At 39.7% G+C, this 12,745-nt stretch overlaps 2 protein-coding genes across 4 annotated transcripts; both read right to left on the reverse strand.

The window, feature by feature from the left end:
* Positions 1-454: 454 nt before the first annotated feature.
* On the reverse strand, positions 455-6,090 carry LOC116687709 (transmembrane protein 240-like). The gene is made up of 5 exons (XM_032513285.1): positions 5,702-6,090; positions 5,375-5,474; positions 3,090-3,094; positions 1,711-1,919; positions 455-602 (listed from the first exon to the last, which is right to left on the reverse strand). Exons 2-5 carry the CDS (start codon positions 5,453-5,455, stop codon positions 463-465), a joined length of 435 nt encoding a protein of 144 aa, XP_032369176.1. The 5' UTR covers positions 5,456-5,474; positions 5,702-6,090; the 3' UTR covers positions 455-462.
* Positions 6,091-6,995: 905 nt separating this feature from the next.
* ssu72 (SSU72 homolog, RNA polymerase II CTD phosphatase) lies at positions 6,996-11,976 on the reverse strand. Of its 3 annotated transcripts, none has more exons than XR_004331609.1 (6): positions 11,692-11,976; positions 10,598-10,741; positions 8,512-8,651; positions 8,222-8,340; positions 7,774-7,941; positions 6,996-7,694 (listed from the first exon to the last, which is right to left on the reverse strand). XR_004331609.1 is itself a non-coding variant. In XM_032513274.1 (5 exons), the coding sequence occupies exons 1-5, from the start codon at positions 11,769-11,771 to the stop codon at positions 7,840-7,842; spliced, it is 585 nt and encodes a 194-aa protein (XP_032369165.1). In that variant the 5' UTR covers positions 11,772-11,976; the 3' UTR covers positions 6,996-7,839. The 3 variants fall into 3 exon arrangements, 1 of the variants encoding a protein (XP_032369165.1); XR_004331610.1 differs by having other exon boundaries at positions 7,770-7,941; XM_032513274.1 differs by having other exon boundaries at positions 6,996-7,941.
* Positions 11,977-12,745: the final 769 nt, after the last annotated feature.

Consider the following 12,745-nt stretch of genomic DNA (forward strand, 5'->3'; position numbering starts at 1 on the left):
AAACCTCCCTGTCACACATTATAGGATGCATTCATGTCCTATGATGTATGGCTTCACATTTAAAAAAAAAGCAATGTGGTAATTCCATTTCTGCTTGATTTGTAAAACATCAAACAGCTGTATTGAAAAGCTATTAACTGCAAGAAATACTCCTTTAATGAAAACCTGAAGGTGGTATGCACTGGAGGTCCCCAGGCAAACCTTTTAAATTTTTTATTTCCGATGATGCAACAAGGGTTTACTGGTTAAAGGGGAACTCCACCGATGTTAAACATCATATTCTGGTGTCAGGTCTTGGGTAGTACGGCTGCCTTTGTGAAAAATGTTGTATAAAGACCTTTGTGTCTCCAAAGGGAGCTGCTCAAAATCTGATGCGTTGCTTCAAGTGATGACACTTGAGTCAGTGTTGGTTGGGACTGAAGACTACAAGATTGGAAAGAAAGCACACAGAAACTACTGAATTTAATCCACATTTTTATCTTGATGGTCATTAATGTCAGGGTGCACATCTTGTATTAGATGCAACTTGTTTCCTGTGGAGTCCTCTGTGGGTTGTGGATGAAACTGCCTGAACAACGACCTGAATGACCACAAATCCACATCTGGAAAGAGAAACAAGGAAAGTGGGCTGGTGAAAAACTCTTAAATTTGTGTGTGAGTGGAAGGGGGAGGATAAATTACATGGATAGTAAGGAGAGGGGGGGGGGGGGACATCTAATTTTGATTGCATTAGAAAGAAATATATGGATGTAGTTAGGCTTCACATGTAAAGCCTGGTCATGTGTGTATGTAACAGTGTGTTCCATTTGTACTCAGAAGTCAGATTTTTCAAGGCCAAAGTTGGAAAAGCCCCCTGAACTCGGATAGCCAACATGGCCAACATGGATGTGCCGTGCATCAACAGTAGTGAAAGCCGTAGTAAGATAGAGTTCATTAAAGCTTCTGTCTTATTTGTGTCTCACTAAATCAGTTGTACACACGGTCCTGTCCAACTTCTATAAAAAAAAATAAATAAAAAACAGCGTAATCAATTGTTATTAACTTCTATTGCTAACAATGGCCAACCTGGCTAGAGCTTGCCCCACAGTGAAAATCGGACTTATTAAATGGATCGCAACCAACTCAACGTCATTCCCAGCTCTGGCTTCCGAGTTCCGAGGTAAACGGAATGCACTATAACGCCCTTGTGTGTCATGTAGAAGATAAGTCCGTTTGGTTAGTTTCTTTATTGCTTAGTTGACTTCCCTTCTGTGTGGGCCTAACTTCTCTCGCCATTTTCTCTAGCTTTTTATGTTGTATTAAGATTTTTTCGTTTATGTCATTTGTTACCAAAATGTGGAACTTTGTTAAAGAAATGTTTGTCCTTTGCTACTATGTTCTTGCTTTGTTCCTGACAGTTACTCAGAGCTATTATCACAGGAAGAGTGAGAATAAGTTAGGAGGTGGAGGAGGGTGCGTAAAAAAAGTTAGGGGTAAGGTTTTTGTGTGCTCTTTTCTACACATCAAAGACCAGAAACGCAACCGTTTTTGTCCAGCAAAGAATGAGTTGGCTGTGACATCAGGCTGGAAACGTTCACTTAAAAGAATGCTGTAGCTTAAATATACAGTGTAAATGTGTCATATACTGTATAATCACTGCAATATGCCTTTCTATAGGAGCCCATACACTTTCCCACGTGCAAGTTCAGTTTCAGTAGACTTCTTTCTCACCATTTACTTGGTTTGAAATCCTGTATTTAAGCCATGAGTGGGAAACTCCGTGCAGCCACTGCATCAACGACCTGATGCAGAGGCCCAAGAGCAGTCCGAGTATCACATTCATCTCCTGCCGGGCCATGACGTCACTTACAACGTAGTTTTCTCTGGAATCCATCATGGACTCGGCCCCATTATATGAAACAACATGATAGACTTGATGCCTGCAACACACAAAGCAGAAGCTAGTGGTGTTAAATTTGCACACAGAAAACAAAAGACAAAAAAAATTAACCCATAATTCTGAAAGTTTCCCACCCCTGTTGTACAATACCAGTATAGGAATATGCATTTGAAATATTATGTATGAAATCTTTCATCTGAACTAGGGTGTCCCACAGGAAATTGATTAGCAGAGGTGTTAGACCAGCCTGATCCGGACACATCTTGTCTTGTAATCAAATAAATTTGTTAATGACAGCCTAAACAAAAGCCACAATAATTGAAAATACATATATATTTGCCTTTCCCGTTATTTATGTTTTCTGACCAACCTCTGCTAGAAAGCACTGATGAAAACAATGTTACCTGAAAATGCAAACAATCATCAAACTTTCAAAATACTTTGTTAACACACTTTTAATGCTGATGATAATTTAATTTAACAGTTAATAATTTTGGAATTCTTATTACCCGACTATACAAAATTAGACAAAAGCTTCTACGCTAGATGCCTATCTGACAGTGCTATTGCTAAATTTAAGTAAGATATTCCAACAGCATTTAACTCAATGTCATGCTTTAATATAACAGAGGACCTTTATGTTAACTTTAGTCCCTCCCAAATTGATAATTTTATGCTATGGGTCAAATTCCCAAACTCCCAAACTCGCAAAATAAAACAAATCTCGCAAAACTTGAAAGTAAATGGTGTTCCACCAAACTGGAAGAATCTCGTTTAGATTGGCAAGACAGTCTGAAAATCTATAGGAAGGCCCTCAGAAATGCCAGATCAGACTATTACTCATCACTGATAGAAGACAATGAGAACAACCCAACCCAAGGTTTCTTTACAGCACTGTAGCCAGGCTGACAGAGAGTCAGAAAGAACAACAAGACCTGACATATACTTAGACTGCTTCTATCCTACAGACCTTCAATAATTAATGTTAAAGGTCTCTTCAGCTAAGCCATCTACCTGTCTCTTAGACCCCATCCCAACGAGGCTACTTAAAGAAGCGTTACTCATGGTTAACACTCCATTACTATATGATCAATGTGTCTCTATTAACAGGTTATGTACCGCAGTCATTTAAAGTAGCTGTGATAAAACCTCTCCTGAAAAAAAACACCCTCAATCCTGAGTTCTTAGCCAACAATAAACCATATCTAACCTTCCCTTTCTCTCCAAGATCCTGAAGAAGGTAGTTGCTATGTTCGTCTACATAGCAATAGTTTATTTGAGGACTTTCAGTCAGGATTTAGAATACATCATAGCATAGAGACGGCACTGGTGAAAATTACTAATGACTTTCTAACTGCTGCAGACAAAGGACTTGTGTCCGTACTTGTCTTATTAGATGTAAGTGCTGGATTCGACACCATTGACCATACCATCCTGTTACAGAGATTGGAACATTTTGTTGGCATTAAAGGAATCGCACTAAGCTGGTTTAAGTCCTATTTATCTGATTGGTCTATATTTGGTATTGTTAATGAGAAATCCTTGAGAGAAATCCTTGAGGTACGCTAAAGTTAGCCATGGCGTTCCATTTTTCATCATGCCAAAATTAGGTACACACTGTCTCAAAACGATGATAAAAACTAGTCCACGCATTAGTTACTTCCAGTCTGGACTACTGTAATTCCTCATAATCAGGTTGCCCAAATAAGTCCCTTAAGACTCTCCAGCTGATCCAGAAAGCTGGCGCGTGTGTTTTGACAAGGACTAAGAAAAAGAGATCATATTTCTCTGTATGTTTGCATTGGTTCCTGTAAAATCCAGGGGTTGAATTTAAAAACTTTCCGACCACAAAGCTCAATGGTCAAAACCTAATTGAAGCTTTAAAACCCGGGCATAAACACGGTCCCAGAACAGAGTTACTTGTGGTTTTCCCAGGTCCTAAAAATAGAATGATAGATAGATGACAGATAAAGATAGAAGATAGTAGAAGATAGTAGATAGATAGATAGATAGATAGAATATTGTTTATGATCCAAAAAAAAGGGAAATTTCAGTTACAGCAGCACAAAATAACATAAATACAATAAAAAAGAAAAAAAATAATAATAAAAAAAAAAAAAATAAAGAATAAGAATAAGAATATAAGAACAATTATTTAAATATATACAAGATGGGAAAAAAAAAAAAGTGCAAGGGAGCCAGAGCCCTTTAGTACAGGATCCTTCCTGGGAACAGCTCCCCCTTGGGTTGGGGGGGCAGACCCCAGTCACCACATTTTACAGTAAAACTTAAAAATTTCCTTTGAGGGAAAACTTAATTTAGGAAATGAGGGAGCGCAGCCCTTCAGCCAGACTGGCGGGGTCCGCTCCCCGCCCCGCTAGGCCCTGTTTAAAAAACCCGTTTCGCTCGGGGTGTCCCGCGTTCCCGGGTACGCCTTGGGTATGCCTGCTGTGGGCCCGCTACGTTTCCCCCCGGGGAAATGCCCCCAGGGCCCGGGTATGTCCCCGGAAAGCCCCGCAGTGCCCTGCATGTCCGGAAAAACACCAAAGGGGCCGCTATGTCCTGTAACCCCCCAGTGCCCTCTTTTCCTGTAACCACCCCCCAGTGCCCGCTATGTCCGGGAACCCCCACAGTGCCCCTTTTCTTAAAAAGCCTGAAAACCCCCCCACAGTGGCCCTGCTATGCCTGGGGGACTTACAAAAAAACTGTTTTTGGGCATGTTCCTTTCTTTATTGGAATATATTTCATTGTTCCCTTTACCCCCCCAAACCGGCACCCCCTCAGACACCGCCTGCCAAGAGCCCGGGTCTGCCCCGGGGTTTCTCCCAAAAGGGAAATTTTTTCATCAGCAAAAAAATTTTCCCAAAAGGGGGGTTTTTTTTTTACACTTCACACTAAATGCTTGCTCTTGGGGGAATTACTGGAATTGTTGGGCCTTGTAAATTATACAATGTGGTCTAGGCCTACTCTATCTGTAAAATATCCTGAAATAACTATGTTATGATTTGATACTATAAATAAAATTGAATTGGACTTCATTACATTGTCTATAACAGCTGGACAAAGACGTCATCAACAGCTGGCCTGTATGACCCCTGAGGTTTGACAGGTCATGGGTTAAACACAACCACACCACGTCACAGAAACCAGAGGGAACAGGTGTGGGTGTTCTCCATCCCTCTGCATCAGCAGCACACAGTCTGAACATCTCCCACCAACACAGAGAGTGAGTAACTCACTCACATATTCTGAGCTGAAAGCCATGAGATAAAAAAAATCAGGCTTCATGGTGAGAAGTCATAATAAACTCTAAATGTGACATAAGGCTTCTTGAATTGCAGTAGCCTGTTTGAGTTCACTGTCCATTTAGCTTAACAGCAATTTACAGCAGCCATTAAAGCAAGTTTAGGAATATAAGCGGAGAGTGTGTGTCACTAACCACAATATAAGGACTCATTCAGTAACGTTACAGCTGGATTGTATCTTAGTACTCACACAGGTGCATGCGCAGAGACCGTCAGCCCCTCGCACTAACGGGAGGATGAAGTTGTGAAAGTGGCCAAAAAGCGCGTTCATTTCGGTCAGAAAAGTCAGTCTGGAACAAAACAATAACAAAAGTAATCTGAGACATCGCTACACCACAACACTGCATCCAATATTCCCAAAAACACAAGGGAAAATACACGTTAAACTGCTGATTAACTAGCTTAATTGCTATCGATTTTAACTGTCGACGGAAAGCGTTAAAACCATAGCATAATATCAGGAAAATTAGCAACATTGTGGTGCCTTCATGACCATACTGTCGTTGGCGTTACTAAATAGTGTTACCGTTAGTGCTCATCCAAGATAAGAAAAGGGGGCTCCCCGAGACTGCTGCGTTCTCTGTCCGACGTGCTCATGCTATCCAACACCACTGGGGAAAAGTCGCTGATGGATTTTCCCAGTCACAAGTATTAACAAATCATTGTTGTTTTGATTATAATGAACAAAGTTACCATGGTTACTATCAGCTACCGCAACGCGTTAGCAGAACAGCACAACTATTTCAATTAAAAATATAACGTTAGTCTTCTTTTTTTAAACTGACGGTTGCTTGGGTAACGTTAACGTTAATCAATTTGTTCAGAATAATTTGTTGAGGTAAGAAAGCCTACAAATCTTACTTCATAGTTGCTATAGCTCATTATTTAATTACTGTTAATGTATGCAGATTAAAGCTGAGGTCACTGTGTACCGACAGTCACCTAACATTGATGTATTATTTTAAAGCCTAGCAACCATGGAAGAGAACGCAACGGAGGGTACATCCGGGCAGCAAATGAGCGTTTCCTAGGATGGCGAAGTTATGGCTCCCTGCCTCTGATTAGAACTCGTTGCCGTCAATCAGAGTCAGAATAGGGCGGGCCATGCCTTCGCCGTCCTAGGAAAGGCTATAAGGAAAAGAAATATCGCAAGCCTAGGTAATTTTTTTTGTATATAATAATTACAACGATCCTTGTGCAGAACTACATATTACTTATTTTACTTTATTTTACTGAACCTTTGTTGCCGGCTGTAGATGTTTGTTTGCTGAAGTTTTTTTTTCTGTACAATAACAAAAGATATTTAGACAAACATTTACTGTTGACTTTTTTGCGTTTTCATTCAGTGAACTAGCTACAAGTTGGTAAACATGGACAAGTAATGACAACTTCGATTACCGTATTTAAAAAAATAGTTTAGGTTCTATTTCAACAGGCAAAACATTTAAACCAAGTCCTCATGTTTGGCTTTGGAGACCTTATTGTAAAATAGTTTTTAAAGAATCTTAGTTGCCCCTGCTTGTCCACAAATACGTCTATAACACTAAATCAGACGTGAAAATAACATGACAGCTTTATCAGCTAACGTGAAAAGGGTTAGCTTGATAGTCAGTCAATTTTTCTATGTACCAATTAAGGTTAGATGGGACCAAATGAACCGCTGCGGCGACCACTAACAGGAGCCGCCGAAAGAAGAAGTTCTAAGTTAATAGTGGTTAATTGATGTATCATAATGCTAATTAACAATACCCATTTGCATTTAACCATCATGAACTAAATATGACAAAGCAAATAAAGAAACATTACATGTCTTTTTAGAGAGGTTTCTTTCTTTAGAGGATTCATATGTACATACAGAAAAATCAGGCACTCTGAGCTGCGCTCGCAGTTTGCAAATAATTACAATGCTTCAATTCTTTAACATTTACAAAAGAAAAAAAATACTACGCCCTGAAAAATGGCATATCCAAGTTTAAATATGAATCAACACATTATATTGGAAATACAGTGGAGGAGAGCCTTAGAGAGGTCTAGGTTTGGTTATTCATTATTAGCCCATTCACTTAAACTTAATCCAAACCAATCTACAACACATGGTCACCCATACACATGCATTCAGTTCAATTCATTGTCCCATTCCTGTCTGACCCCAAAATACACATTTACACTGTCCCAGGTCAGGAATAAAAATCTGAATTAAATATATAATTTGCCAAAAGCAAAAGACAGCATTAATATGCTGTACTGAACAAAATCCTGGTAAAAAGGAACTGGTAAGGGAGTTGTTGAACCAGGGGTGGGGGTGTTAATGGCTCTCCCTGAGGAGACATGGTCGAGCTATTTCACTGGACTTGGACTGAGGGAGGACCTCCTTGGCCTGACCTTAATCCGGAGAAATAAAGGCAGAGCGAGAGCAGCAAGTCCATCCTCTGCATAGAGGAAAGACCCATTATCACCAGCAGCCATTTTTTAGGTCCTGACCCAAAAGTGTGTGTGTGTGTGTGTGTGTGGTGTGGTACATACAAATGTATTGTGTTGTGGCATAGACTGTGTATAAAGAGTGTTGTAGATGACTGAGTAGTAAGTGTTTGTGTGTCCATATTGTTTGATTGCTTGTGATCCGGGTCTGTGTTTATTGCAAATTTCTATTGTGTATCAGTAGAAACAGACAGTGTGAAGAAAAGGCCTGTTGCTCTTCTCCTCAAACTCTTGTATGAGCTCATCCATTTCATCCTCCATGTCCTCAGTGTGCTGGATCTGCGGGGCGAAGGAGGAGGAAGCAAATTAAACAGCCTGAATCCACATCACACCTATTTAACACCGGCAGCATTTTCATTAGGTGACTGTCATTTTGGAAATATACTGTATGGAAGATTAGGTCCACTTAAGAACACTATTTGTATTACTGAAGTAGATAGCTATACTGAATGCTTTTTTATTATTAAACCATAATGTCATAAATAACTAATTTTTGTTGTAAAATGCCCTCAGTGTGCATGTACAACAGCATTTAAGAATCTCAGTAGGAGACACTCACACATTGACACAGCTCACAGATGAGGAAGGCGCCCAGCGTGGCTTCCTCGTGGTTATCCTGAATGTCTACATTGATAACATGCACAGGCTGCAGAGTCTCCTGTTCTCTTGAATTCAGATCTGGGGAGCAACAACAGATGAAAGAGAAAGAGTGAGGTAAAAAGTAAAAATTTGGGTCTGCATACAAACCATTGTGGGGCATAAATGTAATTATAAAGTGTTCTTGCAAAGGTCTCAGAATTACCAACTATATCCCTTCAATGATTATACATTCATTATGAGAAGCCTTACCCTCTAGTACTTGGTCATAGACTCTCTCTTCACATGTGATGACCAGGTCAAACTTCTCCTTGCAGCTTTGAAAGCGCTCTGGCTTTGATTTGATGCGCTTGTTGCGGTCCAGCATGTGCAGGATGCCATTCTGTGTGTATCTAAAGAGTTGGGAAGTCAAGGAGCACAGCAACAGCGAGAGACACACACTTCAAGGTAATACCCATCACACTATTAGAGACAGGATTGCAATGTCTCCCAAGACTATGATATGGTAAGATATCCATTTGTCTGAATTAGACTGCATATTTTGTTTGCATTGTGGGTCCACCCTTGATGGGTATCAAGTGTTTGTATAACAAGCTACAGCACCCTCTAGTGGTGTCTGAAAAAACTACCACCCAGATGGTCTGGTGAAACAGAAAAAAATAGAAGAATGTAATTTCAGTTAACAGTAAATGTGAAACGTATGTTATTATCAACAAGCAATTCTGATACAAATACTCCATGTTTCTAAAATGTAACCAAAGTAGTCCATCTTGCTGCCACTACATGGCCACCCTAAAAGAGATTGCCAAATATAGGCTATAAATAAAAAAGACCAACCACCATGGTGTATTGTCGATAATAGTGGACTATATTTTTAAGAAATCCATGCAAAGTTGCAAGAATACAACAAATATTTTTGTAAAAGGCAGTATGTACATATTCCATTTACAATACATTGGGATTTACAGGGCAGCTAGTTTACAGTTTGTATCAGCACCTTTGACATGCAGGAATACAGACAACCTACCGTGGGGTGGCAAAGGTTACACCTGCAATACAGTATTACCATCAGCAGGTAAAAAATTGGTGAAGCACACGTATACTACTTTTAAGCCTAGATGTTCAAATAAGGCCTTTTTAAAGAGAATAACTCAAGATGCCCTTGACATGATTAACTTCTAAAAATATGCCTATATTTAGCCTAGTCTTTAATTAATCAAAGTAATTAGCTGAAGAAAAATTGGAGATATTCCAGGAATAAATTAAGCCTTAAAATATACCAACCAAGGGGGCAGGTTTACCTTTAATCTGCTAACTGACATTGGCAACATGGATCCCTAGAAGTTTATCAATGAAGACCAAAAAATACTCGGTACTTAAATAAAGGAACAATAAAAAACAAAAGTTTGACCGTTTTCAAATGTGTAAAGAAAATGCAATGGAAGCTATTACAGGTTTCAAGGCTCCAGCTCCAAGACATTACAGGCTTTTTGTATCGGGGTCCAAGGATTTCTGAGTATACGGTTTGGCAGCATGTGTATTTATAGTCTCACTAATGAGGACCCACACAAGTAATTAATCTTCATTTGTTGAACTTACTTTATTAAAACTTTGGAGTACTATAGTCAATATCTTACTCAAAATTTAAGATGCAATACCGAAAGCCAGTTCTTTGAACAGGGAAACAGCAGAGATGAACTTTTGTTATATGCTCCACTGGGTTTGTTCAGTCAGTGTCAACTTTTCTCCACTGTTTTACTTTGCTAATGGGAGCTCACCAGTGGTTTAATACTTCGCCTTTTAGTTTTAGTATTGAGTTACAGCAATTTACCAGGTCAGAAAAAGATAATATTTTTGTCTAAAGTGCTAGTGTTACTCAAACTGCAAAAATATCAAATTGAAAAAAATGAAGAACATTCATTTGTTAAAAACATAGGGAAACTGCACTAGCGCGGAACAGTGGTAACATAACCTTTGCAAATACTCAATATAAGCTAGGATTTTAGAGTTGAATATAGAGTAAAATCTGATGGTCTCAGCAAAAACTTATGATCTTCACCAAATTACACTTACTGTTGTATTGCAAATGTTTTTTCCACCCATTGTATATTACAGGTTTAACAACAAAATATATCTAACACAATCCCTGCATGTGATTTACCCATCGGTGCAGTCCCATCTGCTGTGCCGTTCAAAACGTATTCACACTTGGATAAAGTCCCCTAAATGGATAGTCAAACAAGATACATGTACATACGTCATGTCTACTTATCTGTTTCCCAGTATACAGTATAAACGTGTGTGAGTGTGTTTGGAAAAGTGAGTGAGAAGGGGATACAGTTCCTTGTCCTTGCGGACCAAGTCGTTGTACATCTGTACATATGTCGTTTTGAAGTCATACACATTTGGCTTATCCGGGGCAGGACCGGGTAGCTTCACATGAGACCCTGTCCCAAATGAACGCACATCAAATCCACGTTTGCTGCAAAAACGAAAAAGGACAAGACAGTAAATTACATAACATTTCGAACATCACCACTAGACAAGAAAACATTACACAAGAGCCAAATGCAGTACCAGCGTCTTTCCACGATTAAGTAAAAGGTATCCAATGAAGTCAGCTATTGAAATTGCCTTCTCACATAAGTTTTACGTGTAATGTAGAACATGGTCCTGTTTTATGTCACAGGCTGAATTAGGACACCACTGGACACTAAAGTGCATAGGCCCATTCCACCTTGTCCCCCGTTACATAAGAGATTACCTTTTAATATTGAAACATTTAGAGATTTTTTTTTATTTTTTTATTTCAGCTAACCACAAGGCTATTTTGGCTTGTAAATAATGTACAAGACAGAAGTTAACTGCTTCCCACTGACAAAAGAACAGCCATTAGGGAATGAGATCAAGTGTGACATATTTGACAGTCTCAGTCCAGCACACATATTTGGTTTAAAATTAATCCATAAAGACAACCATTGTAAATGGTGTGTGGGAAAAGGGGACTTGTCAAAGCGGCTAAACCACCCGATGTTGCAGAGGCTGCAGTTGCTCCCTTCCGGAATATTCCCTCCAGGGGGGCGCTCTAGTCAGCATGTGGGGAGAATTAAAAAAAAAAAACCCCATTTGAGTCGGTATATTGAAACCCCTGAATCTGTTTAAAAACAAAATCTGTGTGGATATTTACTTTAGGCAAACGCAAACCTGAAACCTAGCTAGCTAGTCTAGTCAGTAGGCGTTGAAAGTACGCCCTAGCCCGTGTGACACTCGAAAGGAGCGAGTCCATTGTTAACTGCGTTGAGGCCTGACGGACTGTCTGCCACCGTGTCGGCTTGACTCGTGACCGGCTCAGGAAACGGCTCGATAACGCGCAGATTTGGTTCACTTCATTGTTGTTTTCCTTTTGTTCTCCTCCCGGCGGTTCATCTTTACCTGAGGATACTGTGCGCTTCCATACTGCGGTTCTGGTTGCTCGAGCACACAACCGCTACTCGCAGCGGGTGGCTCGGCATTGCGTCTCTCCGGCTGAAACTAACCGACACAAGCTGTCAGAAACTATACAGAGGTAGTTCGTTTGCTCCCTGAAAAAAAACAAAAACAAGACAGACCCCTTTTGTTACGCTAACTAAGAAAACGTTTCGATTACAAATGCTGTGCGACTGGCTCGCTTTCTTATGATGCAGGAAGTTAAAATGGCGGCGCCCCGTTAGCGACTACGGCTTTATGAGTGATGTCATTTGAGGGCGGGGTTTCCTACTAGTCACGCTGCAAAATGTGGCAACGTAGACGTGACGTTAATAAACAGAAATGTGACTTTCCTTGAAAGACACTTTACTATTTACTACATTAAAATTGGCCATGAGGGCACCCGGGGCATTTTCCAAAAATAGGTACACACTTTGTGATACAAATGAGTAAGTAAATAGGCTTATGCTGCTGCGGAAACAAACCATTGTGAAAAACGCAAAATACAAAAATACCCTCGATATAGGCCCAGGCTACAAGTTGACAACGAGTTTGTGTTAGCACTGCAGACACAGTGCGTAGACGTATCTTGATAATATAGTTTCTTGTTTATATCCATAAATCAGTTCTGAACAGACAACTGCATATTTTTACTCTTCCTATAGGCTACACAACAATCTACCTCTATGATTTTGATAAGGTTCCCCACCATTCATATGTTACTGCATCTGTACAGTGTATAAAACAGCAGCAAAATTGTATTGTTTTACTATATCATATTGTATTTTGCTGTGTACATTCTTCCAACTGGACTTTTTTGTTTCATCTGATCAAGATGATGTTGTATACCCTGAGATATCATTTTCAAATAAAAACAAAAAAGCTTAATAATGGGATCAAGCCCCAGTGATTCAGACACCTAGTGTCTGTTTATAACAATATCTTTTTAATTTTTGTCTTTTCTTTATTCCTGTAAATTGTCCAGGGATGTGAGGACAAACACATGCAAACACTTTATCAC

This window comes from Etheostoma spectabile, chromosome 4 (assembly GCF_008692095.1).
Source record: "Etheostoma spectabile isolate EspeVRDwgs_2016 chromosome 4, UIUC_Espe_1.0, whole genome shotgun sequence".
Taxonomy (NCBI): Eukaryota; Metazoa; Chordata; class Actinopteri; order Perciformes; family Percidae; genus Etheostoma; species Etheostoma spectabile.